Source organism: Larus michahellis, chromosome Z (genome assembly GCF_964199755.1).
Source record: "Larus michahellis chromosome Z, bLarMic1.1, whole genome shotgun sequence".
NCBI lineage: Eukaryota > Metazoa > Chordata > Aves > Charadriiformes > Laridae > Larus > Larus michahellis.
Window position 1 is genome coordinate 15,090,520 of NC_133930.1, and position 27,184 is coordinate 15,117,703.

The following is a 27,184-nucleotide window of genomic DNA, read 5'->3' on the forward strand; positions in this document are numbered from 1 at the left end:
TCGCATCTCTTTGGTGAAGGCATATATGTTTGAACGAGTAAATAATTCACCACTTCCTGGTATTTCCTCAAGTCAGGGGTGTAAGTTACTTTCAAGATATTTTCTAAACAAGATGCCACCTTGAAACTCTACAGAAGTCAAGTGGGTTTTGCAAGAGTTCAGGCCCAGCCTGAGAGATTCTCCTGGCAGGAATAAGCACAGTGGTGTGTTTGCCAGCTTGAGCCCAGCCCCAGCAGCCTGGTAAGTCCCACAACGTGCTGCAAGAAGCATCCCAGGGGAGAGCTCAGGACTACAGCAGTGCACTGTTGGACAGACATAGTATTGTCTGCTTAGAAAAAGCAAGCTCTAGTCCGCACAAACAAAAACAACATGGGCACAGTGGTGTAATTATAGGGAGGAAAACACTTTGCTCCCCCCTTCCCCCGCCAGGTCCCACTCCTCTCCAACTTTCCTATGTACAAAGCTCCAAGTTGTTTTCTCTAATGGAGACTATATATACACTAAACTCTTCTAAAAGGCAAATATGTACCCTTTTAGACAGCAGAGAAAAATCCTACATATTTCTTGGGTCCTCTCTTTCCTCTTCTGCTCCTACTGGTCCCACCACAGCTGAGTTTCATTTTCCTGATCTGCCCACCAGCATCTAGAGACCTGGAATGTGCCCTATTCCAGGAAATTTCAATTGCTGACAGCAAGCCAACACATGGAGGTCACTCTTAAAAAAATTTGCCTCATGTAAAAACAACGGATTAGTCTTCCCCCATCCTGAGCAGCGCTGTTTACGTTTAGAATACAAATAAAACCCCAAACCCTAGATTAACCGTTATGCCTTAGGCTGAGTTAGGAAGTTGTTGAGTGTAGCTTGAAGAGGTAATTTCAAAACAGTTAATAAACATTGGATGATAACAGTTAAGTCAAGACTGATACTTGGATTTGGCAAGGCTGTGTAGGAAATTAAAATAAACACAGTACCAAGAAGGGGTTCATTTATATACACAAGCACACAGCAATGCAACGATCTTCAACCTACAGCTCTGGTGCTGCTCTCATTCCACTCGCTGCTCAGGTTCTTAACCATAAAGACTCACAAAAAATTATTTCTGACTTACCAGACTTTATCACTGCATCTGTTGTATTTGAAGGAAATTTCTGCCAGTCGACACTACAGGGTTCAGACCCAGATGAATGACACCATTTTACTATGTAGCCACAGGTCATGTTGGGGTAAGAATTCCAAGAAATATAAATTCCATTCCCCATTGCCACAGCCCGATCTGTTTTGACATTGTCTGCAACAAAGACGACACGAAAATCCATCAGAGAGCAGACACTTATCTGTAGTCCAGGCTGGAAGAAAGCCTTCCAGCCACAGCACAAAGGTTTTACAAACTGCAGTCATTTCTAAGAACCAGAGGCGCACTCCTGGTGCTGTGAAATTCGAAGCGGTGCACTCGGCTATGCTTTCTGAAGTGCTGGAAATCAGACGTAGCCTGCAGCAAATCCCTCAGCCAGCCTTAAGTAGGATGACAAGAAGTGTTGCAGCTCATGACTGGCTTAAAAAGCACTTTTTCAAGGTAAGGATTTACAGCAGATGTCAGGTTCAAATCTGACTTGACACCAATTTGGCAGGAGCCTCCAGCTATAAATTCCTGCTGTCATTTCATCAGTTTGCTTTGTGTTCCTTTCAAAGTGACTTGCCGTCACTCGCCCAACAGCCAACCATTTTTCACCCAGAATCAACAGCAAAAGTCATGTCCCCGGTGAACTTTATGGGGCTCCAATCTACCAAGGGTAAATTAAAAAAAAAAAAAAAAAAAAAAAAAAGCTTTGCGTTTAGTCTATTTTTCTTGTTCTTGATTATCAAAGGTTTAGCTGCCCTTGAAGCGACCAGGTCTGGGAACGACTTCTGATTCCTGCAGTTTCCCTCCATGGTTGTCCATCAGATGGGACCCTGCTGAGCTAAGGGATGTTTTCCAAAGGCCACCACAACAGCGGTGGCCCCACAACAGATTTGCAAAAACAATCTCAGGGTTTCAGTTTTTCTTTTTTCAGCGTTCTCATTTATGCTCCCTATTGAGTCTATTATTTCATGTTATTAAAGCCATAAACTATGGGAGGCTGAAGGGCAAGGGCAGTTTTTAAGAACCAGTGCTGTGAAAACTTTAGTCTCACAGATGTGCTGTGAATGTTGAAGGACTGTCTATTTCTAAATAGTCTCACACACAGCTAAGTGTACAATCCTATTCTAGCTTGCTCATGGCAACAGACAGACATGATTAAAAAAAGCAAGTCAACCCCAGAAGGCTCTCAATACTATTCCCTAAAAAGCTACTGCACATCCAGTGAAGCTACCCTTCTATGATGCTGGGAGAGAGCATATTTCTAATTAGATTGCTTTAATTTTCCTATTTACAGGAAAGACTTTTTACTGACAGTGCGCACATACTCTCTGAAGAATGCTTAAATACACCACACTCAATTTTATTTCCGGAGCCAGATGACTAGAAATGCACCCAGGCCAGTACTGCTCATTTTGGTGTATTTATAGCTGCAACCTAGACTAGCAGAAATAACTACTAGCACTTCAGTAGTACTGTGGTAGTGGAGCCTGTAACAGCCAGATTCTATGCCCGGACTCTCTGCAGAGCACTTTTCAGAGACAGTGACAAATTAATTAAGGCAGAGTACCCTTTGTTTGTGTTTTCAGTTTTCACAAAACCTCAGCAGATCTCAAGCTTCAGAGCCACTGCTCTCTTACGGCCATTAAGAGCACTTACAGACTGTACACAGGAAGCAGCCAGAAAAGATGTTTGGGCAGAAATGTCATCCAGTTCAGCGAATGAGTCATCTTTCATGACTCCAGCCAGTGACTCAGATAATTCCTATACCAACTTGGGAGCAAATTTTCAACGAGTACAAGATGGGTAACACCAAAGGGAACCTCAGACATCCAAGAGAAAGCTATAAATGAACGCAAAGCTCCAGCTGCCATCAGCTGTCCCACACCACAAACCTATTACAGAGACCTCCCCGACTCCCACTCTCATTCGTCCACTGCTGAAGGAGAGCTGGAAAGGCATGTTTGTTCACTCAACTGTCCCATACAATTACTTTTCCCTCCAAAGCGCAGACTGAGAATATACTTTTAGGTACTGGTGTTTCGGAGAAGCACAAGAAACACTAAAAGCAATGGTTTTCCTTCACACAGAAACAAAATTGATATTTCTCTCACTGTGAATCTCAGCCAAAGCACATTTGTTCCGATGTGAGATGGCACTGTCTTACCAGAACCTGAGTTGCAAGCGGGGAAACTGTGATACCTGTTCTCTGGGTGGGGAAGGAGAAGTAGCACCATATACGCTCCTGGCAAAGAAGCAGAGAGGGGCCTCGCTGTGTAAATCTGTCCTCCTTGTATGCACTGGCCAGATCTGCAGCTAAACATTTGGGCTTTGGGAGATCACACTCTTCCTGGTGTGCAGGGAAGCATGGACTCTCAATATCCACACACAATATTATCTTCTCCCCAAGCTCTGTGTTAGGAGCAGAAAATCATTATCTGGCTCGGCTATTTCCCTTTACAAAAGCCCACAGCGAGAGTGGCAGTGCTTTAATTGGGAAGCGAAAGTCCTACCTCCTTTTCAAACTGGCTTCTAGCACAGGGATGCCAACACTTCACCAACCAGCCCAATTAATATTCTCCTGCAGAGCTCACAGGAATTGAACTGACAATTCTCCCCTTAAAAAGCCACACACCTCCAAAACTTTGTTCTGATTCTGTTTAACATATAACACTTTTCAGCGTCTCAACAAGAACACAAGTTCCCTAAACATCACAGATCAAAACTAACACTACGGAGCCTCATCCTTGTTGTTCCTGGGAGGGCCTCAGAAAAGTCTAAATAGCTGCAGAGACTGCACGCTATCACCCTCCTTTTATGCAGAGCGCACAATTAATTGGTGAGACACTACCCTAAAAGCAAAGCAGAAATTTTTTTCTTCCCCCACCCAGGAGATTTGGGTGGGGAAACAAACCAGAAAACAAACACAAACAAAAAAAAGCAAGTATCTTATTTTTCCATAAACAAACTCGCCCAAGTATTCCTCAAGGTGATTAGCTCTCTGCTGTAAGCACTCACCGCTTGGAAGTTCCACACTCGTTATCCTTGAAGGAGGAGAGGAGCCTGCGTGATTTTTGGCTACAACGCTAATGACACAGTCATTTTTTCCAAGTTTTATCTCAGTACTGTTTGAGGGCTCAGTGACTTCTTTATACTCCAGCGGTGTCTCCAGCAGGTAACAGGACACTTCATGAGACACTATTTTTCCATTGGCTTCAGACAGGGACAAAGGCTATGAATGGACAAAGAGCACATTAAAACCCAAATGACATAAACAAAAGAAGACATAGGATAATACGACTTTAATGTCCTGATCTAGTCTGATGACTGTATAGAACTACGAGGCAGAAAAGAGAGTTACTCAAGTATTACTTTGAGAATTAACATGAGTTCTTAGGTTTTTAATTTTCAGCTGAGATGTATTAAAACTTTAATTCCTCATGTGAAATGTTTCTCAATGTAATGTTCATATTATAAAACTTTAATAATATTGTCATTTGGAGCAAAGTATTTGTCTCAATGGATGGTTCTATAAAAAGTTAAGCAGTTGGATGTATCGACTATACACTTCACTCACTTATAAATGTGTAAGGAAATAGTTTTCACAGAGTTACATTACTTAATATTTTAAAACTTTAAGTGTCCTACCTACCTTCCAGAAGATTTTTACACTTTTTCCAGAAGGACTTCTCTCTCTCCAGATATCTGGTCCTCTTGCAGGAGCTAAGAAAAATAAAAAAAGAGGTGTGGGGTTTTTTTTCCAAGTTGCACAGTAGACAATTTACCACCTACTAAAATGTTAGGTTTTCTGGATGCCTAATTTAAAAATATGTGGCTTCACAAGTTCAACATTTTATCATCAAAGAATTAAGTAAACTTACGGGCTTCCAGTGTTGTGTGCTCCTGTGTCCTGCTCCAGTCACTCCACCTCCAGAAGTGGTCAGCAGCCGAGCAGCGCACCCTGAACTGGTATTTGGTGTACGGGTGCAATGTGTGCAGCTGAGCCATGTAAGTTGAGAATTTTCCACCAGGCATGGAGACATTGTGCTGTTAAAAATTTACAGAAATGGACATGATACATACATATTTTTTGCTGCTAGATTATACTGAAAGTCAACGCCTAAAAAGGTGATATTTTTCCCCAAGAATACCAACAGCGTGAAAAAAAGCTGCAGTCAAACCCTACAAAGAAATTAATGGAAAAGAAAAATATTTCCTATGCAGTCACCCTAAACAAAAGACAGTTTTTCAGAGCTCTGCCAAAATAAAGTCATACACAGCACAGAAACTGAAATATGACAGTAGGTAGCACCTTCGAGATGTAAAGGACAAAAAGGAGAGAGAACACCGCTGAGCCTTCAACAGGATGAGCTCTGCACACAATGGCAGACTGCAGCTTCCCCTCTATCCTACCCAGTCCCCCTCTCTGCCACATGCCGCAAAACTTCTCCTCACGTGAGGCAAGCCAGGATTTCACCTCTGGTATTGAGAACCTGCACTTCCACTGTGCACGTGAACGTCACACTGGGTGGACAGAGGCCTTTTTACCTAAGACACGTGCACAGAAGCACGCTGAAGACTGTCTGTCTGAGCAAGATGTTTATCATGCTGTCTTCTTCCTAGGCAGTCCTTTCTCCTTCAAAAGACAGTATCCAAGTCTGACCCAGGTGATCCCTGTTCACAGCTCTTACGACAGGGCTAGTCTCTCCTATTATCCTTAAAATGGTGCAAGTCTAGGGAGTATTTCAGTTTCATGACTACTTAAAGAAACCCTAAGCCTGGGAATATTTTTTTACTGAATCTAATTATAACACATGTGCATCACAGCTGCCAAAAACTGGACTCCAAGTGACTTTAAGATGCAACTAATTGTGCATTTCTAAAGCCAAATGACAACTTGAAAAATATAAAAAGGGCCAACAATCTCTCACACGGATAGAAAAGCTTCTGAAAACATCCTCAAAATGCCATGTAAAACCCCATAACAATTTCACAGCTACTTTTGTTTATTACAGAGAACTCTTGGAGGTTTTTTATTAAGCAACCAGAGACAACATAACAAGGCTGCAAAAAAAAGCTTCTACCAAGCCGTCTGCTTGTTTCAAAATATCTGTAGCTGCAGGCTCTGACACAGGTGCCGTGAACCAAACGGCTGTGGCAGCGTAAGGCTGTCTCCCACTGCCCCTGATGACTGGCCTGGTAGCAGAGTTCCCGAGAAAGTGTGCGCCCCAGGCTTCAAGCAGCGTAACTCTGGGGACACAGAACTGTGCAAACCTACTTTTTCTTTTTAGCAGTTTAAACTAACTGAGCTGGGGGTGGGTGACACTCAGGTGTTTGTTTCCCCCGCTGACTGCTCCAGAAGCAGTAACTGCTGGGAGCAAAGACATGCAGACACCTGTGGGTGATGGTATCTCGGACTGTACACCAAAATTTAACACAGCTCATCTGTCAGAGCTGTTATGTACAGCTAAAAGCCAGTTCCTTCTCCTGTTAATTCTAAAGATACCTATGACTTTCATTGCAATACCTAATCTTTCTCTGGGTACTACTTAACACATGTCACTACAGAGAAAATATAAAAGCTTAAGGCTTCATCATTAAGTGCTTTGAAAGTATTTTAAAAATACTCTTACAGACCATGCGTTAACTACTACCCTATTATTTTAGAGGCAATGTATATAATGATTATCTTCATCCTTAGCAGCATCACTTCTGTGGCTTCAGTGGCTTTATTCAAGGCTGTGCCCAACAGGCAACTAAATGCAGTGGGTAAGAGAATACTGCTAAAAATCAAATAAGTGTTGTAAAAAGCAGCCTCTGGGGTTAATGTGTTCAAATTACAAATTCAAGCTCTTTGCAGCAAGACCTAGTAATTCAGCGTGTGCCTACCCAAGCTGGTCAGAGACATCCAAATGCCCAAACACAGGATTTGGGGGTAAATCTCAGGCCAAGCGAACATGCAGTTCTGCCATCAGGCTTCCCCAGTGACACAGATCACCCCACACTAAGTTAGGCAATACGGAAGAAGAGGATATATTCCTACCACCTACACTCAGTATCTGATGCTAGTGTCTAAATTAGTATCTTAAGCTCCTCTGACAGTCAGCAGAGTAAATATGCAGCTCCAGCCAGTGACGCAGAGCGCCAAAGCCAGGCAGCAGCTGGAAGCCCGAATGCTGGAAAATCTGAACCCCACCCAGAAATACCACCTTCTCCCCAGCTGCAAAAGTCTCCTCTGGGGGACTACCTACAGATACACCCAGTGAGAGAATCCATCACGGACATACAAGCAGGTTTAGTAGCTCTCTATTACAGCCACATGCATGTCAACTGCTGACAGCAAGTAAATGAACTGTTCTCCCAGGGGAAAAAAAAAAAAAGAAATTCAACTACAGACTGCAACGGGCAATCTGAAACAAACTCTGTAGAAGCCTGCAGGGCAGCAGCACATCCTGCAACAAACGTGTTAACACAGTTCGCACCAGGAAAGACAAAGCACAAGGACTGTCACCTAAACAGTCATCACAAAGCACTATGCACCCTCCCCAAGTACCAAATAAAATGCTGTGTAATTTGACTTTCCTCTAAATTGTTTAAAAGCAACCAAAAAAAAAGAAAGCAGGCAACAAAGGAGACGAGCAGAACTTTTTTTTGATTTTAGTAAATGAACTTCCAGTCATCACTACATCAATCATTTAATAAGATGATCAGAATGAAGCTCTAGGAGAAAAAAGGATTTGAAACATGATCAATTCAGTGAAAAATATTAACATTTGAGCAAAAAAAATATTCCGTTAAAAGCAACACTTACCATTTTTCGCTCAGAGTGACCACTGCTAATTTCAATTTGACACAGAAGCCTGATCTCAGCAAAGCTGCCATTTACAAACCAACGCAGATGGACGCTTGAGGAGCTGTTCCCAGAAACAGTTAACTTTTCTGGAGTTTTTGGATGAACTTAAAAAAATAAAGAAAAAAACCGTCACTTCTAGGAAAAAAGCTGTCGATTTTAGTTCAGAAAAATCTGATTTTAAAAGATCAAAGAGAATCAGAATGATAAATAAGTGATCCCATCTGCAGCGAGGACAGCCGGTGCCGGGAAGGCACCCACAGACAGTCTAATTCCTGACACTCTTCTCAGCTATCAAACACGGAAGCAGATTTACTTAAGACTGAGCATACTGACATGTGTGGTAACGAGTTGGAGACACAGAAAAACATTTTCCCTCCTATTCCCTACTTTATCAAAAAGCAAAACGCAAGCTATTTCAGAGGACCACTGTAACAGATGAAATTCACTCAACTTTGTTCACCTTCTGGGAACTTTTTAAGTTAGAACTTAGCCTGCAGAATAGGACAGGGTAGGGTAGGACTCCTGAACAACCCCTCTCCCCCCAAAACTCCCTTCATGGAATTTTGCAATAATATTTAGTACTACTATACATAGCTATCAGAGAAAAAAAAAACCTCTACTGTTGGAATCTATCCAGTTACCCTTAAAGAAATATGTACTCTATGTTGGGAATTAAGTGGACACTGAGGGAAAGAAAGGAAAGGAAACAAATAGGAAATAGCAGTCATACTGACTGGGTGCAAAACAGCCCAGTTTATAATTAACAGAAACAAATGATGCGTTTCTAGGACCTGCCAATTTATTCTGACAGTTCTAATCTCAGGTTAGTTGAACCGGGACATGGACAAAAATCATACACCATCTTCATGTTTAAATTAAGTTTTTCAGAGAGAATGGCAGAATCCTCTAACCATTAGGAACCCCTGAATCCTCAGCTGTGGTTGTGGAGGCAGATGGAAAAGGACGGGGAAGACAGCACTAGAAAGGCAGTCATCTTCACTCTGTCCTTGTTTAAACTGAAGGTCTGATTAAGTAAGTTATTTTTTTATGGTCCAAATCCCACTGTTGTAAAACCATATCATATTTTGCCCTATAAGGCAAACCCTGAAATACAGGATCACTTACAGTTCATAAAGTTACACTTAAATTTTAATTATAGATGTCTAATATATAAGTAATACATAAACAGCAGGTGGCTAATTATTAGATCGCAAGTAGCATTTATCCACACAGCGGTGTATCTGACCTGGTAGCACTGCTGTCAAGAACTGGCATCTCCCTGTACATCAAACTGTTGCCTCAGGGCATGTCCTAAGCTATTTTCTTTTCAAGTTCAAATTATCGGACATGGCAAAACACTGTCAACAATAAAGCAAAATAATGACAAACATACCATGTCAAAGTTCTTAAAACCCAAACCAAACAAATGGTTAGCATGCAGTAGCCATATCTTTTTGCTTTTCTAATTCTTAAGTCTTACCTCTTTGAGTTAAATCAACCAAAAGCGATGACTGTGTTTGCCCGATAGGATTGGAGACACCTAATATGAAATCGTAGTTGTTTTGATCAGCCAGTACTGGAAAACCACAGACACGCTCTCTGTTCATTTCATCAACTTCGCATGAAACATTTTTACCAGATACTCTACAAAGTGAAAAACAGAGGGGGAACAACTAAATTTTTGAGTAAGATAATTTCTAGCAACAGTCAGAAGTCTAGACTGAAAACACAGCAGAGAACGATGGGTTCACTGACATGTGGCTTACAGAATGATTTGATTGCAGAGGCATATCTAACACTACCACGCAGGTTAAAGTGGCATCAGTCATGACTTGCCCTGGTCTCACGTGAAACCCTCCTCTTCCACTAGCATAACATTTCCATCCTCTCACTTCTCAAAAGCCTGGAAAACAGGTAGGTCCTGTAAAACCACCTCACAAGTCACAACTAAGATTCTGATTTAAAGTATCTTTGTTCAGATCAGCATACATTTGCATTTAAAGAATGTTCTTAATTGCTTTCTGAACTAGGGAGATGCGCATACATTAGATCAGCCCTGCCAAATCTAAAGTAAAGTTTGTCACCTCGGATACACCCACTACTCCTAACTGTTTTTAAATCAAAAGCAAGAGAGGCAGTCTGGTAACAGCCAAGACCAGGTTACATCTTGAGGGGTAAAATCTAAAGTGTGTAACTGTATGTATGTACGTATACAGAACTTGCTTTAATTACAATCTCTGTAAACCTCTCATCCATCATTAAAGCACAAGTTTAATTTCTTCCTTCAGGCATTTTTATTGTTCCAGCTGAGCTCTGAGCTCTCTCCACAGCATACTCTCCATTTGAATACTTCAATGTGGGCCGGGAACAAGGATGAGAGTATGTACCCTGAAATGCATCACCTTAATCTCCTCACAGCTTTGGGCTCCGTGAAACAAGTCTGAACTATGTCCTTGTTTATGAGCTGCGTATGGGCAGCCAGTGACTGGAGCTCCTTTCCTCTGAATACCTGCTGTGGTTTGTCCACCTCTTCACACCCTACCCAATGACTTTTTTAGCACTAGCATCCTGGACGACATCTGTGACTGTAACTCAATCCTCATTGCCTCTGACTTGCTTCAAAGACACCATGAGACTCCATTTCCCATCAGTTTGTGTGACTCAGGCCTCTCCTGGCTCCTTTCCCTGACTGCTCCTTTGGCATTACAGGGAGCCTCCTCACCACGGGAATTTTGTTAACTCCTCACTAACTTCTAATCACAACCACCAAGGAATCCCATTTGCAAGTTCTATTCCAAAGCAACAATTCTTCACTTTTAAGGCTTTACATGGCCTATGATGTAAGACAAACTAGCAGGACACCAGTCTTCACTTTTCAGTCTTCACTCTTTACACTGTGTCCCGTAACATCCTCATAGGTATGCTTAGGAAGTGTACCCTCAGCAAGTTTGCTGATGACACAAAACCGGGAGGGGTGGCTGACACACCAGAAGGCTGTGCTGCCATGCAGTGAGACACAGACAGGCTGGAGAGTTGAGTGGAGAAGAACCAAATGAAGTTCAACAAGGGCAAGTGTAGAGTCCTGCATCTGGGGAGGAATAACCCCATGCACCAGTACAGGTTAGGGGTTGGCCTGCTGGAGAGCAGCTCTGCAGAGAGGGACATGGGAGTCCTGGTGGACAAGTTGACCATGAGCCAGCAATGTGTCCTTGTGGACGAGGCCAATGGTATCCTGGGGTGCGTTAAAAAAGTGTGGACAGCAGGTCGAGGGAGGTCATCCTCCCCCTCTACTCTGCCCTGGTGAGGCCACATCTGGGAGTACTGTGTCCAGTTCTGGGATTCCCAGTTCAAGAAAGGCAGGGAACTACTGGAGAGACTCCAGTGGAGGACTATGAAGATGATGAAGGGACTGGAGCACCTCTCTTATGAGGAAAGGCTGAGAGACCTGGGTTTGTTTAGCCTGGAGAAGAGAAGACTGAGAGGGGATCTCATCAATGCTTATAAATATCTAAAGGGCAGTTGTCAAAAGGATGGGGCCAGACTCTTTTCAGTGGTGCCCAGCGATAGGACAAGTGGCAACAGGCACAAACTGGAACAAAGGAAATTCCGTCTGAACATGACAAAAAACTTCTTTACTTTGAGGGTGGCAGAGCACTGGAACAGGCTGCCCAGAGAGGTGGTGGAGTCTCCTTCCCTGGAGATATTCAGAACCCGCCTGGTTGCGTTCCTGTCCAGCTTTTGCTTTGGCAGGGGGGTTTGACTAGATGATCTCCGAAGGTCCCTTCCAACCCCTACCATTCTGTGATTCTGTGATTCGCTTCTTTCTGTGGATTTGTTATTTGTCCTTTTCAATGCTTTCCAGGTAACATGCATTTTGCCTGTTCTACACTATCTACCTCTCAGTGCTGGGAGGAGAACCACGTACTGCTATATTCCTGAGTAGCATTTGGGTGATGCCCCATGGCCTGCTTTACAATTGTTCCTCAGTGACTTTCTGTTATCCTGCATAGCAGAAACTCAGTAAATGTTTGATAGTTGATCTGACACAGGTTGCATTTCGCATTTAGAAAAAAATATTAAAAATTAGTGAATGATTCTCACTATCTTCCTGTATTTTCATATTAGTCTTATCTACACGTTGGCAGCAGCCTGACACACTACATGCTTTATTTTCTCATGAGTTCATAACGACACAAGTTTTTGGAAAAAGTCATCCTTAATTCCCATTGCAATTTTGCAGAGCTAGACAAGAGTTCTCCGAGTTCAGTTTAGTTTCTACTTCCACAAACTCTTGAAAAGTATTTTAGGCTCTAAACAATGGAGACTATCTCAATTAAAAAACGCATTGTGCAGTAAGTCACAGGCAGCAATGGATACATTCCACTTCTACCTTTTTAATCCTTTTAGTGCTGAATTGTTTTACCTTTCAAATAAACTGTAATTCGTTCCTCGTTTTCCATATAGTCCGCTGGGTCTGCCTGGTTTCCAGGTGCATTTTATTATCAGGAAGTTGGATGTTTCACAGCTGAGGTTTTGGGGAACATCAGGGGCATCTGTACCATGAAAGGAAACCAGAACAGTTAGCCGATGTTTTGCCATCCTAGTGTGACGGTTGGTGTGCTAGCTTCCTGAGAGCATCACCATTTGTTTTTGCTGGGTATAGATTGCGTGCCTAACAAATACACGTTAACAGTTATGCTCCAACCATATAAATAATATGCTTTAAAATATCCCAATAAAAGAGATGGATAATTATTATCGGCCCCGTCTGACTAACACTTGACTCTAGGCTTCTAAGTGGGTGGGTAATCTGCTAAATCACATGCAAATATGTTCACAAGCTCCAGGCTCTGACCTGGAAGCACTTCACTGAAACTCTGCCAAGACTTTTCCAAAATTCTGAGCAGCAGTTTAGCCGCTGAGCAATGCAGGAATGCTGTTGGCTGTGCGTCACATTTTCTTACATGCCAGCCCCACCGCTGCTTTGAATTCTCCAAGCAAGTCATGTCAAGGAGATGTTCCCATTAGCATGAATTCCGCACTGAATTTGAAATTAAAGCAAGCCCTGAATGACTTGTCCTCTTCACCGTTGCTTTAGTAGTGCCCATCTTTTTCTTTTAAACCTTGTTCTTTGCTCCCATACTAGAGCAGTGTTAAACGCCTTCCTGGGGAAGACAGACAGTGCTCCCAACAGAGAGGGTAACCACGCTAATGCGAGACTATGCAGAGCGCTTATTTCAAGTCTCATACACTTTTCTCCAAAAGGCAGCACAATAATATCCACATAGCTGCCCCAGAGAATGGGCACTAACACAAGGGGCAACCACAGCAGGCTTAGTTCAGATTATGAGCAGTAGGCCAAAAGGAACACTAATTTTGCCAGGCCTAGGCTTAACCAAGGTTGGGTGCATGCACATTCACTTCCTCTACTTTTTATTCCCCAAATGTGTCTTATCAGCAAGAGCATCATGACAAGTCCTCTCCCTTCCAACTAAGCAGGTACCACAAGAAGAAACACTGGCAGGAAACAGACTTCACCACGTTCCAGCTCTTCAAAAACCACTGTATGGGAAAAACTTGTGGGATTATCACAGCCTCTGTTCATGAACAACTGACTTGTTTACCTGGAAGATTCTCCTACAGAAGCAAATACTACACAAATAATAAAAAACTACATCTCACTGAGAAGTCATAAAAGGTTGGATTCTGTTTGCCATTTGCTATCACACACTTAATACACAACATTAACGACAAGAGGCACAGGCTGGAGTTGGGAACACACTTTCAAAATAAGCCCAGTCTCCCCTCTCCGCTCCCTCAACCCCAAGGACCCTAAGTTCAAAGGCAGGCATTTCTAATGGGGAACAGAATTCTTATGGGCAGCTAGTGGAAGATGACAACTCTCAAAAGCCCTGTAGGGAAACACACAACGCTCTGAAGCGACCAATTAGGGGAAAGAAGAACCAAGTACTTTCAGTAGTTTGTTTTAAGAGGTATCTGTATCTGGAAGAGACTTCTGAGGCTGGCATGGTTACACAGAGAAGCTACACAGTGATACAGTATCTTTAAAGAAAATACTAAAAGAATGTTTAGATTTTCCAGGAAAGAGGAACTGTCAGCTGGGTTCTTTTGCTGGAATTAGCTCCCAGGGAGCTACTGCCCTGGATGAGCATCTGCTGCTGTTGCAAGTCTAACTGTTTCATTGTTTTCATTTGACGGGTTGGCAAATGAATGTTTTCCCTTTCAATTCCTTCTCTTACTCTTGCCTTGTAACAGACCAAACCAGAACAGATGTAAAACTAAAGTGATAGAGACTGAGGATGAATTTACATATGGCAATAAACTACTAAGTGTTCCAGATCATGAAGAAGTGCCTTAGAAAAAGAGACCAAGGAGAGAAGCAGTGGGCCAGGTTCTAAGAGAAGAGGGCTTACATGGGTACTTCCTCATCCTCCCAGCCTTGGTGTTTTCTCCAAGGGCTGGAGTTTCCGTAATGAAATCAAACAAGCACAATCCCAGTTCATCCTCAGAAACCAAAGGCCAGTGGAAAAAATGACAGAATAGCACTTGTTTCTTAGCAGAACCCTAAGAGTCTCAAAATTATTTTGATTTTCCTAGGGTTAGTAAACATAATGATACATACATCCTACAAACAAGACAGTTCCATCTATCAAGACAGTTCCATCTATCGCTGCTTCGGACCGTGAGCACACTACATTTGTCCCACTGGTATCTGAAGCACTGGCATTTAGGACTCTGATTGCACTGCTCCGACTGCTCAGATGTATCATTGGGTATACTTGTGATCCATAAGTCATCTGTATCTGCTGTCCTTCTTCATGGACACAACAAATTGTCACATCTGAGCCTACTGCCACCACGGTGTCCTGAGGAAACACTCCGCTCCCATTGGGATCAGTATCTTTTCCTAGCAGAGAAGGAAGAATGGAAAACACAAGCAAAAAGAAATTACATGAACAGTTTGCTATAAACATGGTGCTGATCAGCTAAATCATGTCTTAGGAGCACTCCAATGCATACAAATCAATGTTTACTAGGTTTCATTAACTAATGATTGCATTATTTCTCTCATCAAAACACCCCAAAAACAGCAGCCCATCACTGCCTAATGCTTTTCCTCTGATTTTGGCTTATTTTTCACAAAGCAATCAAAATCCACATGGTGGCAAGAGAACAAACATACCAGGGACCTCTTTTACTGGGCTCCAGTCGCTCCAATCCTTGGGGCCAACAAACTGTGTTACATTAATATAACAGCGAATCTTCACATAATGCGATGTACACTCCAAAGGCATATCTGATGTCCAGTTCCAAGAAAGAATGATGTCTTCATGAGTCAGTTTTGAATAGTAAGTTATCTACAATTCCCCCAAAAAAACAACCAAGAGAGAGTTTATGAACACCTGTTAGCAATGACCCATAATCTCCCAGGCACCAACACAATGGCAAATTAAGTGAAGTAAAACACAAAGTCCTGATAGATGGTTGGAGTATCCCACCTAATTTTCAGTTCAGTTGTGAATTTACTTGGACAAAAGCCTAAGATGCTAAACAGCCCACCAGACAGGTAGATTGCCAGCCAGAAATACCAGAGGGTAGACATCTGAGGGAGAGCAGAAGCTCACCAAGCATTTCTAGAGGTATCTATTGCATCCCAGTATCCTGGGCCTCTCGAGGCAGGGAAATGTTCCAACTTTTCCAAATGAAACTCTTCTAATATTAGTCCCAGGCTGCACATTTTATCTTTTCTCCATTCCTAAATATTATAGAACCGAGCTATAAATTGGCCTGGAATAACTGTGGGTGCAAAAAGAAAAAAGCAAACTGAACATTCAAAGACCACCAAGACTTGAGACACTGCTGGAGAAATAAAACAGAGAATGGTGTAAAATACCTGCCAAACTCATAAGCAAGTTCTAATAAAAAAACGCCCTGCATTAGATTTAAAAAGAAAAGAAAAAAGCTGTGACTGTGAATAAGTACTGACAGTATAGAGTCCAGTGTCCTCATAACTTTGAAACTTAACGAGAAGTTACCTACCAGAAGCATGACTATACTTAGGTTCTGCAAAGATCTACAACCTTCATTATTGTTAGCTTTCTTCAAATGACCTCCCAGAATATTACCAAAGTCAAAATTTGTATATTTTTTATAAATATATGTGTGTATATATATATAAAATTGTATATATTTATATATATATGGATATATAAAAATTGTATATATATTTTTTTATATATATGTTGGGTTTTTTTCATAAACAAAGTGAAGCACTTACTTGTGTGACTTTTTCCGCTGCTTCTTTACGAAGTACCTGAATCTGCCAAAAGGCATCCAGTCCATATGGGAAGACTGATCCATTATCACTCCACTTCAGATTTAATACGGAAGTTGAAAAGTCAGGTGTTAAACTAAGAATGTGTGGAGCGAGAGGAACGAATGCTTGAAAAAGAGAGAGGGGAAAAAAAGCCGTATTAAAGTCATCAGTCAGCAATACCAGCCCTACAGGTGTTTTAACAGCCACATCTCTGCTCTCAATTGGCTAGTTGCCATACAAACATGTAACTACCTCTGTAATTAGAAGAAGATGGGCTCTGTCATTACTTGAGCATGAAAGTTCCCAGGAAAGCACAGGTGCTGGTGAATCACCAGGTAGCATTTTCTTCTAACATATCAACATGCAGATGTGTGAGTAACTGTTCATGAATATGACTCTTCATAATGCATACTAAGGAAGACATCTAGGGAGGATGATGGAAAATCTCCCAAAGGAGGAAGTGGGTTTTAGAGACCAGCAGGGAAGAGGGGACTTGCAACAAAAGCTAGGGTAGGGAGAAACGAAAGCATAAGCACAAGGTGGAAGAAGCTCACATGAGGTTCTGAAGAGGATCATGGAAGCTACAAGAAATATTACAGGCATGACATGGTGACGGGGACAGGACAGGGAGATTAAGCAGAAGCATCTCTTCTATGAATGGCTGATGGTGAAGCAAGAGGCTGAGAAGCAGGCAAGGGTTATGGCAGTTCAAGCGTTATGGCAGTTCACTGGGCCTGGTGCAGGATGAATCATGTTTTTAAAACGTGTGATTTATCCAACTTCAGTCTTGGCCAAGGTTCTGAGAGTCTCCAAAGTGTTCATCACAGTCAGTGCGCCACCCGGGATAACGTGTGACAAGCCTGAGGGACCTGCCAGTGGTCAGCAAGATGCTGACCCAGTGGGAGATGGGAGATGGGAGAACCCAGTGTGTTGCCCGCATATTTTTGAGTTGTGTTTGTTAAAGTTCTTGAGCTGCTCTTAGCTGAAAACTGAGCCATGGATAAGAAGTGCTACTGACTTTAGATTTTGACTGCACTAAAGGAATAAGCAGGCAAACCAAAATCAAAGACTAAATTATGAGCAAGTGTAGCAGATGGTGTCAATGCTATCTTCAGCTTACAACTTCCTCCTAATTTATCTATGACTCCCATATGACGCAGCCTACCTCCTGAGCATAAAGGTATTTACTCAGTTTCATATATATTTAAACAGATTGGGTAAATATGATCTTGGCACTTTATGCCCCATGCAGGTACTTCAGTATGTAGATTAGAAACTTGTTTACAGCTCCTTCCTAATTTGCAATTACAGAAAAAAAAGGGCAAAGTATGATTAGGGGGATATAACAGTGTTGTACTTCATTCTCCTCCTCACATTCTGCCCTTGATTTCTCTGCTATGATCTATTGATAAGAGGGGTCTTCTTTCCCCTGAAGGGGGAGAGAAAGCAACCTATTACGTATGGTAGATTCATATGGACTCAGCACGTCAACGTTTTACATACAGAAACACTGCCAAAGAAAACTGCAAGCATATACACTTATGGGGCATTGTTAATCATAGTATAAAGGCCTTATGTACACACATAAAACCTGATACTTACAGATGTCTGTCTTGTGAATTTCAAACTGTTTGGTAGTAAAAGCAGTTCCAGAAATGCTGTTTGTGGTTATTGTCACCGTGGTGGAGCTCTCTGGGACTGGAATCTCGACCCTTTTCTCCTTAGTTTTAAAACACACTGGAGGGGGGAGGTCACTGAAAAGACAGAGAGGATTAAGCAGGTATTTCAGCTGATAGGAAGCTAAGGCACATTAAGTCCTTTTCCTAGGACACTAATAAAACAAAAATTCCCTGTAATATAACAGAGAATTCCATATCAAGCCTGCGAAGGAGTAAGACTTGCATGGGCTTTGGTTAGTATCAGATTTAACAGGCATTCCCTGTGCACTAGTTGTATAATGCAGCTACCTAGTCGTTAAGAGAACGCCTCAAAGTGAAAACCTGACTTTTTAACCAAAAGGCACATTTCTGAAACCTGCAGTCACCTGTATTAGCAAATTAGTACTTCAAAATAAGCAAAATAAAATCCCCCCAAACCCAACAGTACCACCCCCTCCCTTTAGGTTTCCTGACTCCCTCTCCCATTTCTTCTCAAATTGATGGTATATGGGTGCAAAAAGCAGTTTTACCCATCCGTGTCCCCATCTCAGAACAAGTATTTTAGCTGCCTTCTGCTGCTCAGCTTGTAATGAAAGAGCAGAGGGCAGGGGAGAGGACTGCTAGGATGCCAGATGGAAATACAGTCTGTGCGTAATACTTGTGCAGTGCTCAGCACAATGTGATCTAGCCTTTGCCTGGAGGTCATAGATACATACAGGAAACAATAATGGATGGGTCAAGTCCCTCTGCTCATTATCATGGATATGCAACTAGAGAGGCAAAAAGTTTGGAAAAATCCAGACCTTCCTCTTGGGGGAATGATGGGAGGAAGGAAAGCAAAGAGAACAATGCCAGGCTTCCTGCTGAGGGACTGTTACTCACTCATCAACTGGAACAAGACCCTGGAGCTCCCATTGGCTGGAGTCAAGAGCTTGGGTTGAACTTTTAAGATTCATGCTAGACCCTGGGCTAGTGAAGGCCAGCTGAGACTTGAGTGCTCCGAAAGGATATTCCTCTTCTGTACTGAGATATTATTAGAGGATGTTTGGGCAACTGAAAAACGAAATCTCTTTCCCTCAGGGAGGTCTATACTAAATCAGCCCTCAGCCTCTCTGCTTCAGGGACCCAAGCCTCTTCTGCTTTGCTAAGGAGAAACAGCAGCAGCTACATGACTGTTCTTGTTTAGAGGGCCGTACCTCATGAACTTTACACTCCTGAACTCTGGCCGCGATGTCACATATACGGGGTTGTTTTTTTTGTATAGAAATGATAGCTGGCAATGCAGGAGGAATAACTAGACACAGAAAATCAAGCATGTAGGTGGAAGAAGTGCAGCCAAGCCCTGGGACCCCAAGGACAAGTCTGGGCTGCCTGCAGAATTTACAGGAAAAAAGACAGTACAAATATCTGGATTGGGGGCAGGATCAAGATGCAAAAAGGATTTGAACTCATCCCTAGCACATGATAAGTATTTGGCAGACCCACAGCATGGGGAATTGCACATGTAGTTCTCATTAGTGAAAAACACACTGAAGATTTAAGTTTTTTTAACGTTTCTCAAAAATTTCAACTCAGATTCACTTAGGAAAAGCTATTGTAATTGTGGAATAATTTTTACATTTCCTCTAATACAATGCTCTCCAGAGAGCTTAAAATTTATAAAAGTTATAAGACAGGCACCAAGAGATTTTTCATGTTTTTCCACACGTGAATCTCAACACTTATGTCATATATTCTACCGCTTTGGCCCATAACATCAGGATTTGCTTCTTCCAACTATCATTTCCTTTTGGATTGAACCTGGTATGAAGATGTCCCTCATGAAAACTCTGAGCAAGGGCTAGGCAGACACACAGAGAAGTCTGAGTAAACGAGAGCATCTTCCAGTGCTTTGAAGAGAGTAAGCAGGAGATTTTGGCAGGAGAATTGTTAGCATGAAACATGACATTGCCAGAAACCCGGCCATTGCCTGAGTTAACAGTGCTTGGACGGAGCACCACCCAAGGAAAACTGATGGGGAGACGCTGGGAAACAACCGCATCACAAATTCCACAGGCAGTGACTGAGGAATAACTATACTTTCATCACAGTTTGGTATTTTTCAACCAGGTATACAGGGGACTTACTTGGTAGTGTAGCAAAAGTCAGTTTGTCCATGTCTTCTTTTAGAAGAGACATCCCAAGTACAGGCCATTTGACGTAAATTGTGCGTTACACATTTCAAGTTCTGAGGGTGCCCCAGAGAACCTGAAATCATATAAGAAGTACAGTCACAAGCTGCAGGTCAAAAATGACCAACGGTAAGAAGACTGCTATTCTTTACGCCATTCTTTTTAAATTTTTATCGCATGCATGTCCGGCCAGTATTTTAAAACTGTTGAATGATTTGTGTGCCTGATTACAGACAGCCACAGACTGCCAGATTTCTAAAAGTACCTAAAATCTGGGTATATACTCGTGTGCAATGACACAGGCAGCTGTTTCTTTCTACAATAACTGTTGCCAGCCTAGCCTAATAAGCAGGCTTTGGGCCAATGGCAAAACCGCAAGCTTTGATGATAAACTTAATGAGTTTTTTGCTCTCCTCCATCGTCCCTCATGGAGGGCAATTAATGACAGAAGGGCAATTAATGATAATGTGTGAAATTGTCGCAGACAGCCAACATATACAGAAAGAGGGTCTCAATGTGGACATTTACACCAATTGCATATGTAGACTATAACAGTTGGATTACGGAGAATTTAACCCCCAATTTTACACTGGTTTACAAGATGCCACTGGTTGCTAGAAAGCAGAGACCAGGTCTGGTGGTACCTCCATCCCTAGCATAGTGTGGGAACACAGAGGTGATGCCTTTTGAATATACATATAGTAGGAAAGCAATGTAATTAAATGGTGTCAGCATAGAAATTACAAAAAAAAAGTAAGTAAGTAGTGAATGACATTGCAATAAACTCACCTATCTCTTGGCTATATATTAAGCTTCTTAAACATAAAATAGCTAGGGCTAAAAGGCAGCGGAGGCTTGAATTCTTCCACATTCTTCTACTGTGTGTTTTCAGAACAGCAGCTTCAAGCAGAACATCATCCTCCAACAACCTGGTCAGTTCTAAAATTAAAAAAAAAAAAACAATCAAAAGAAACCAAAAAAACCTTTTAAATTCCAGAGCAGGTACTCCAGAAATGCCACTTTTTGTTCCATCTATTTTTCTTCTTCAGTGCTGCTCCAAGGCATAGCAACTCCATACTCTTTGTTGTCTGGCAAGCAAACCTTTTTACTGCCCCAGTCTCTCCTTCCTGCGTATGTTTTCAGCAAGGCATTTCAAACGCAGCCTCAAGAATCACAGACATGTAAAACTCAACTGTCCACAGGCCCCTTTCAGTACTATCAGAAGTCAGAACAGAATAGACATGCAAGGGTATTCCTCTAGATTCAACTTAGATGAAATGTCACATTCACAAAGGGTCTTCTATACCATGAATGTAAATGTCCTCTGCTTTGGATATGGGTTTATGGGACAGGAAAACCCATCTGTTTTCCTCTCCCCTCTGCTCGCTTGTCATGTTGCTGCTATTCAAAGTTAAGGGATGCCCAAGACACTGCAGAACCAGATCTGATCACCCAGGATCACTGGTCCAATCCAGTGCTAATAATGTCTGGAAGAAAAAAGGGGAAAAAATATGAGAGCTATTTCTCTACCAAAAGATACTTGTTGCTGTAAATGCTGCCCTTAAGGTAAAAATTATCTAGAATATTATGTTTAATGCGCTCTTTGAAGAATAATGGGCTGCATGTTTTCCAAAGAGAAGTTCAACTGTTCAGCAGGATCTGGGGAACACATTCAGTTCCACCCACACATCAGTCACCATCAGTTTTTGTTCTCAAAAAGAAAACCGCAGGAAAGCTTACCCTAAACCCCACCCAGTCCCTGGTGCATTGTTTCCCTGCCACCTGAAAGATGTGAAGACCTGAGCACCCTCCCAGAGACCATAACTCCCAGGCAGCAAGGGGCCTTCTCTCAGTGACCAACAGCAGGAGCTGGGACAGTTTCACAAAAGAACATAGCTCAGACAGACTCTCCTACAGAGCAGTTTTCCAAAACTCACATTTTGTCCAGGATACCTCTTTTACAAGTCCCCAGTGGAAAGGCTCCTGACTTTGCCTTGAAGTCTCTTCCAAATCTAGAGGTACAGAATACCAGGCTTTGCCTAAAAGCTTCTGTAATTTTCAAATAAACCTCTCTGCGCCACTAGGACTATGCTCCTTCGTCTCTGCAATACCACTCTATATTTTTTATTACCTCTTTTTTAAAGGAATTCTTTGAAAAGAATTTGAAAAGACAGCTGTGGATGCCCGAAATGCTCTTCTGTCTCTCACCAATCTGCACTGTGTGAGAAGAAACATGTCAGCACTATGTCAAACAGCGCTGCTCACAAGAGGCCGCTTCTCCTCTTTCTCTTGGTCCGCAACAACCAGACTGAGGAAAAGGCCCAGGCACCACAGAAGCTGAGAGGGATGCTACAGTAAAGGCCAGTGTTACATCTGTAGGGAAGAAGCATCCTTAAAACTTAACGAATAATTTATTTTCACCATGTTCTCAAGCAACATGAAGACCTTGCTAAAACCATACTAATTTAAGCTATACTACCCCCAGACACATTCAATTCTTCTTTTTACATAATCCTAAACTGTAACATCCATACCATGAAACTTGTTAAAGGCCAAATTAAGAATGAAGTTTGACAAATCCATGTTCAGGTAAAGAATCAAGAACCCACCAGAACATAAAATGTAATAATCTCTGTGCCAGACGTCCCCCACTGCATTTTGGTGTCTATCAGGGTCTTCATATCGTAGTTGTCCATGTTACTAATGAAAATACGGGATGTTACCTCCCAGTTTAAACTTTGCTCACAAACCTCTCATTTCATCAAAGATGTGAAGACTACTGAGACAGACCTGGGAGTTACATGAATAAAATGCCTGATTTCTATTTGCGATGTACTTGTAAATTATATCTGCTTGTTTGTGAGTACTTCTTCAAAGGCCATTTCTGGTTTGCAGAAAAGCCCAACATCAAAAATTCAAGTTTTACATCAAAATGAGTTGACAGTCCCCTATCAGCTAGCCGCAGCCAAGGAAAGAATTAAAAAAAGGGAAAGCGCTGATGCAGCTTGAAGGAGAGTGTCCTGGTTTCAGCTGGAATAGAATTAAGTTTCTTCCTTGTGGCTGGTATAGTGCTGCGTTTTGGACTTAGGATGTTGTTGATAACACACTGATGTTTTAGTTATGCTGAGCAGCGCTCACATTACATCAAGGACTCTTCAGCTCCTCACACTGCCCTGCCTGCGAGCAGGCTGGGGTGCGCAAGAATCTGGGAGGGGAGGCAGCCTCGACAGCTGACCCCGACTGGCCAAAAGGATATTGCATACCATATGGCATCATGCTGAACGATAAAACTGGGGGCAGTTGGCTGGGGGTGGCAGCCGCTGCTTGGGCACTGGCTGGGCATCGGTCAGCACGTAGTGAGCAATTGCACTGTACATCACTTGTTTTCTATATTCTTTTATTGTTATTATTATTTTCCGTTCCTTTTCTGTCCTATTAAATTGTCTTTATCTCAACCCATGAGTTTTACCTTTTTTCCAGTTCTCTCCCCCATCCCACTGAGGGAGGATGAGCGAATGGCTGTGTGCTGTTTAGCTGCCTGCCGGCTTAAACCGCAACAGAGAGAAAACAGCATTGTGAAGTTAATTAAATGCCAAGCCTCTCACTTTCTAAACACGTTATCTGTACAGGATTGTGCAAAACCTGTTTGGTCATGCCAGGTTTACGAGGCAGATTCAGCAACTACACGTGTGTGTGTGTGATTCAAGAAAATCTTGATTTTCTGCACACTCTTTCAATCTATAGCTTACTGAGTAGTCCTCCTACTGCAGAATTTTTAAGAGTAACGTCACAGCAGCGAATTACAAGAAATTTGAGTCATATCAAATTCTCCTAACTCAACCACAGTTTTAATTTCTGTTTCAGAGTCAGGCACTGAGGGGAACCTATGTACTTTCATGCAGAGCATGATGAGTGTCTTGTAAACCACAGTCTTTCGTAAGAAGCATAGAATCCCTGGCTCTTGTCTTCTCATACACATTTTATAGCTTGCTGAAAAGTTGGCAATTCAAAGCCTCATGTCGCATAATTAAATGCCATTAGTCAGGAGAAAAGATCCCGGCTTATAGGCCTGTTTTAATTATAAAGTTACAAAATAATTGAAGTGATTTAAAAATAGGAATTCACTTTCTTTGGATAAAAGCTGCCTTCCATCAGTTCAAGACTAATTCAAAAAAGGCATGGAAGTTTTCCCTTACCCTGGAGAGATATGAAAAGCATGTTATCCTCTAGGCAGATGTACTCTGAAGATGGACAGGACAATGTAAGAGTCGGAGACATTTATTTAGGACAAGAGAGCTCAATGTTGTTAAAGGAAGGCAAAACCTTGACCAGGGCTGGCTGGAGTGCAACAGGAGCAGTTGCTACTAAGTGTAAATGTCTTTACATTATAAATCTTTATTTTTAAAAAATGAGATGAAGGCGGTCAGCCCATTCACTACACCAGAAAAGGCATCTGCAACTAAACCATTTTTAACAGACATCCATCTTAAAAAACCATCAGCAACAGCACATCCCATAACAACCTCATTTCCTTGGGCGATCTATTCGTGTCACTTCACTGGCACTATCCTTAGTGCTCCCAATGTGCTACACAACGATCTCTTGCTCCATTTTAAGCACATTACTTTGTCCTATCTCCAGCAGACAAAGAACAGTTTATCCTCTGCCTTCCAGCAACCTCTTACATAGAAGATGACTGATACCAGGTCCCTACTAGCTCTTCCCTTAAAAACTCCATTTTTTTTCACCATTTTTCAGTCTCAATTTCTAGATTTTTGATCATTCCTGGAACAAATATTTCTCTGTGGACCAAGTCTGCTTTGAAATATTTCTGACCCCTGAGGCCTGAGCACTATCAAACGCAATGAAGGAACTTTTCTAAGGCAAACCGATGCATAGCATGTGTTTACACAGCCCATGCCATATTTGCTTTCCTCTCAACATTCAGATCTTGTTGACTCAATTTCAGCGTGTGATCCAGCCCTGGATACTACTGTATAAAGCTGCCACATAGCTGTTTATCTAGTACTTCAGACTCCAATCTCATCCTCAAATGGACTGGAAACCTCCTGACTTAGCGTGAGTATATTTGCACAGCAAATTCATCTTAAAGGCCTTGCCTGGAAAGGTCTTTCACTTTTGAAATTTTAAAATAAAGAAAAAGCCTCCCATAAATCTATGCTAAGGAACAACATTGTGTGTGTATCCAAAAAGTATTCACATGGAAATTCATGCCATACGAACAGCAGAGGCATGGCAGGCTTCAATATATAATTGCCCATATTTAAGAGCAGCTTCTATAACCAGGATCCCACAACAGATGTTGGAAGCTACAGTACGTGGAGATGTTCTGACTTCTGGTCAGGGCTTTATGGTGTGCAGAGGAACTGCCCCTTGTGCCTGTGGTCAGAAAGAAGTAATTTGAGATTGCTTTTTATGCAGATAATCTAAGAAAGGAACAATTAGACTCAGATTCTCAATCACTGAAGGCAACAGATGGTGGCCCTTATTTAAAACAGCTCAATATGAACTGTGGACTTTTAGATGACTTTTAAAGATGTTTTGATGCATACAGTGCACCTACTGGTGATCAGGTAGATAAGAGAGGAAAAGTACTCCAAGTCAACAATGTGCACCTGGGAAAACATCTTGGACAGCTTTCCTTCAAAAGGTGGTCAGCTGTAAAGAAGGTATGACGTGCTAAGACATTACCAGCCTCTTTAGACCTAACCTCTTAAAGAGAAAAACAGAAGAGAATTGGTATCTCTCCTACTGCCTACGTTTCATATTATATATTTCTTGGCTTAACTAGTTCCGCGTATCTTTTTTAAGGCATATCTGACCAAATGCTCGATCTCTTTAAAGGAAAAAAAAAAAGTATTGTCTTAGTCAGTTGTAACAGCTCACTTCTCTAAGCATGTAAGTTCTTCAAAGCTGTGTCCTGCTTTTGAGTTTTCTCAAATGTATTTCATTGTCAAGTGCCTGGAAACCACTTCAAAAACAAACAAACAAAACAGATAAAAAAATAAAAAAAATCTTTCTGGCCTGCTTTCTGCCTGCAGTCTGATCTGCCAGTCACAACCCTCCAGATTTGTTTTTTTAAAAAATAATCTATGAATTGAAGATCAGTGGTCACACTTTTTATGGCTATTTTTGTGCTCCACGACCAGATACCTAAAAAGAAATAGTTAAAAAGTCAGCTTATACAAAAGGTTTAGATAAATGGAGAATACTGGATGAAACCAGTAAAAAGATTATATTTCACAGATTTAAAAACAATAGAAGAAATCTGTTTGTCAGTGAATTTTCTCAGGTTACAATTTATTTGTTTTTTCTTCACAGTTAAAGGTATCATCATAGTAATTTACCACCAAATGGAACATTAAAAGCTCTCAAGGAAAATGATTATATAGCACACCACCAAAAAATTGCAGAGACTGATGGCAGGCCGCATGTTTGGCAATACTGAACAGCCATCACCCCAAATACATCCAGGCAGAAATGCAGGTAAGTATGTGCCTAAATCAAAGCCTTATTGCTAGAAAAAAGAATATTCTGCTAAGCAGGTGGAGAATGCTCATTTTACTTCTCTCGGAGCAAATATACTAGTTTAACCTTCAAAGTGAAAGAAAACACACCTATATCCAGATAGAAATGCATATATCAAATTACACATCCTACTATTGCCAACAGAAAGCTTCCAAAAAAATTCCCCTATCTAAAAGACCACGCCAGAAGTACACATTTCTGGGAAACCAAGCAAATTGCCAATACAGCTGACAGTAAAGACAATGAACACAGAAACAGAAGATGAACTGGCTTTCTTTAGTAGAGCTTTGCTGATCCCACAGCCTTCAGTCTTTGAATTTAAAGCTAGCTGAGTAATAAAAAAAATGCAAGTAGAATTAATAAGATTTATTTGAGAGGGTTTGGCTGATTTTCACTAAAGTACATTCTTCCACCTCCTTAAAAAATTCCCAAAGTTGAGACAAAAACCTCTCTTTAGTAATCTAAATGCAGACTTTCCCTCTCTGTTTTATAACATG

General features: G+C 41.7%; 1 protein-coding gene across 6 annotated transcripts in view; it reads right to left on the reverse strand.

The window, feature by feature from the left end:
* The window catches only part of LOC141735914 (leukemia inhibitory factor receptor-like), a 52,305-nt gene that overhangs the window by 9,395 nt on the left and 15,726 nt on the right, over window positions 1–27,184 (reverse strand). For all 6 annotated transcript variants that reach the window (XM_074569387.1, XM_074569382.1, XM_074569385.1 and 3 more), the window contains 13 exons: window positions 20,928–21,077; window positions 20,094–20,214; window positions 17,912–18,063; window positions 16,271–16,434; window positions 15,176–15,350; window positions 14,615–14,899; window positions 12,395–12,524; window positions 9,452–9,615; window positions 7,930–8,075; window positions 5,000–5,165; window positions 4,771–4,841; window positions 4,137–4,350; window positions 1,110–1,289 (listed from right to left, as the gene is read on the reverse strand). In XM_074569387.1, the coding sequence (XP_074425488.1) occupies window positions 1,110–1,289; window positions 4,137–4,350; window positions 4,771–4,841; window positions 5,000–5,165; window positions 7,930–8,075; window positions 9,452–9,615; window positions 12,395–12,524; window positions 14,615–14,899; window positions 15,176–15,350; window positions 16,271–16,434; window positions 17,912–18,063; window positions 20,094–20,214; window positions 20,928–21,009 (2,050 nt within the window). In that variant the 5' untranslated portion in view covers window positions 21,010–21,077. The remainder of the gene's footprint in view (window positions 1–1,109; window positions 1,290–4,136; window positions 4,351–4,770; window positions 4,842–4,999; window positions 5,166–7,929; window positions 8,076–9,451; window positions 9,616–12,394; window positions 12,525–14,614; window positions 14,900–15,175; window positions 15,351–16,270; window positions 16,435–17,911; window positions 18,064–20,093; window positions 20,215–20,927; window positions 21,078–27,184) is intronic.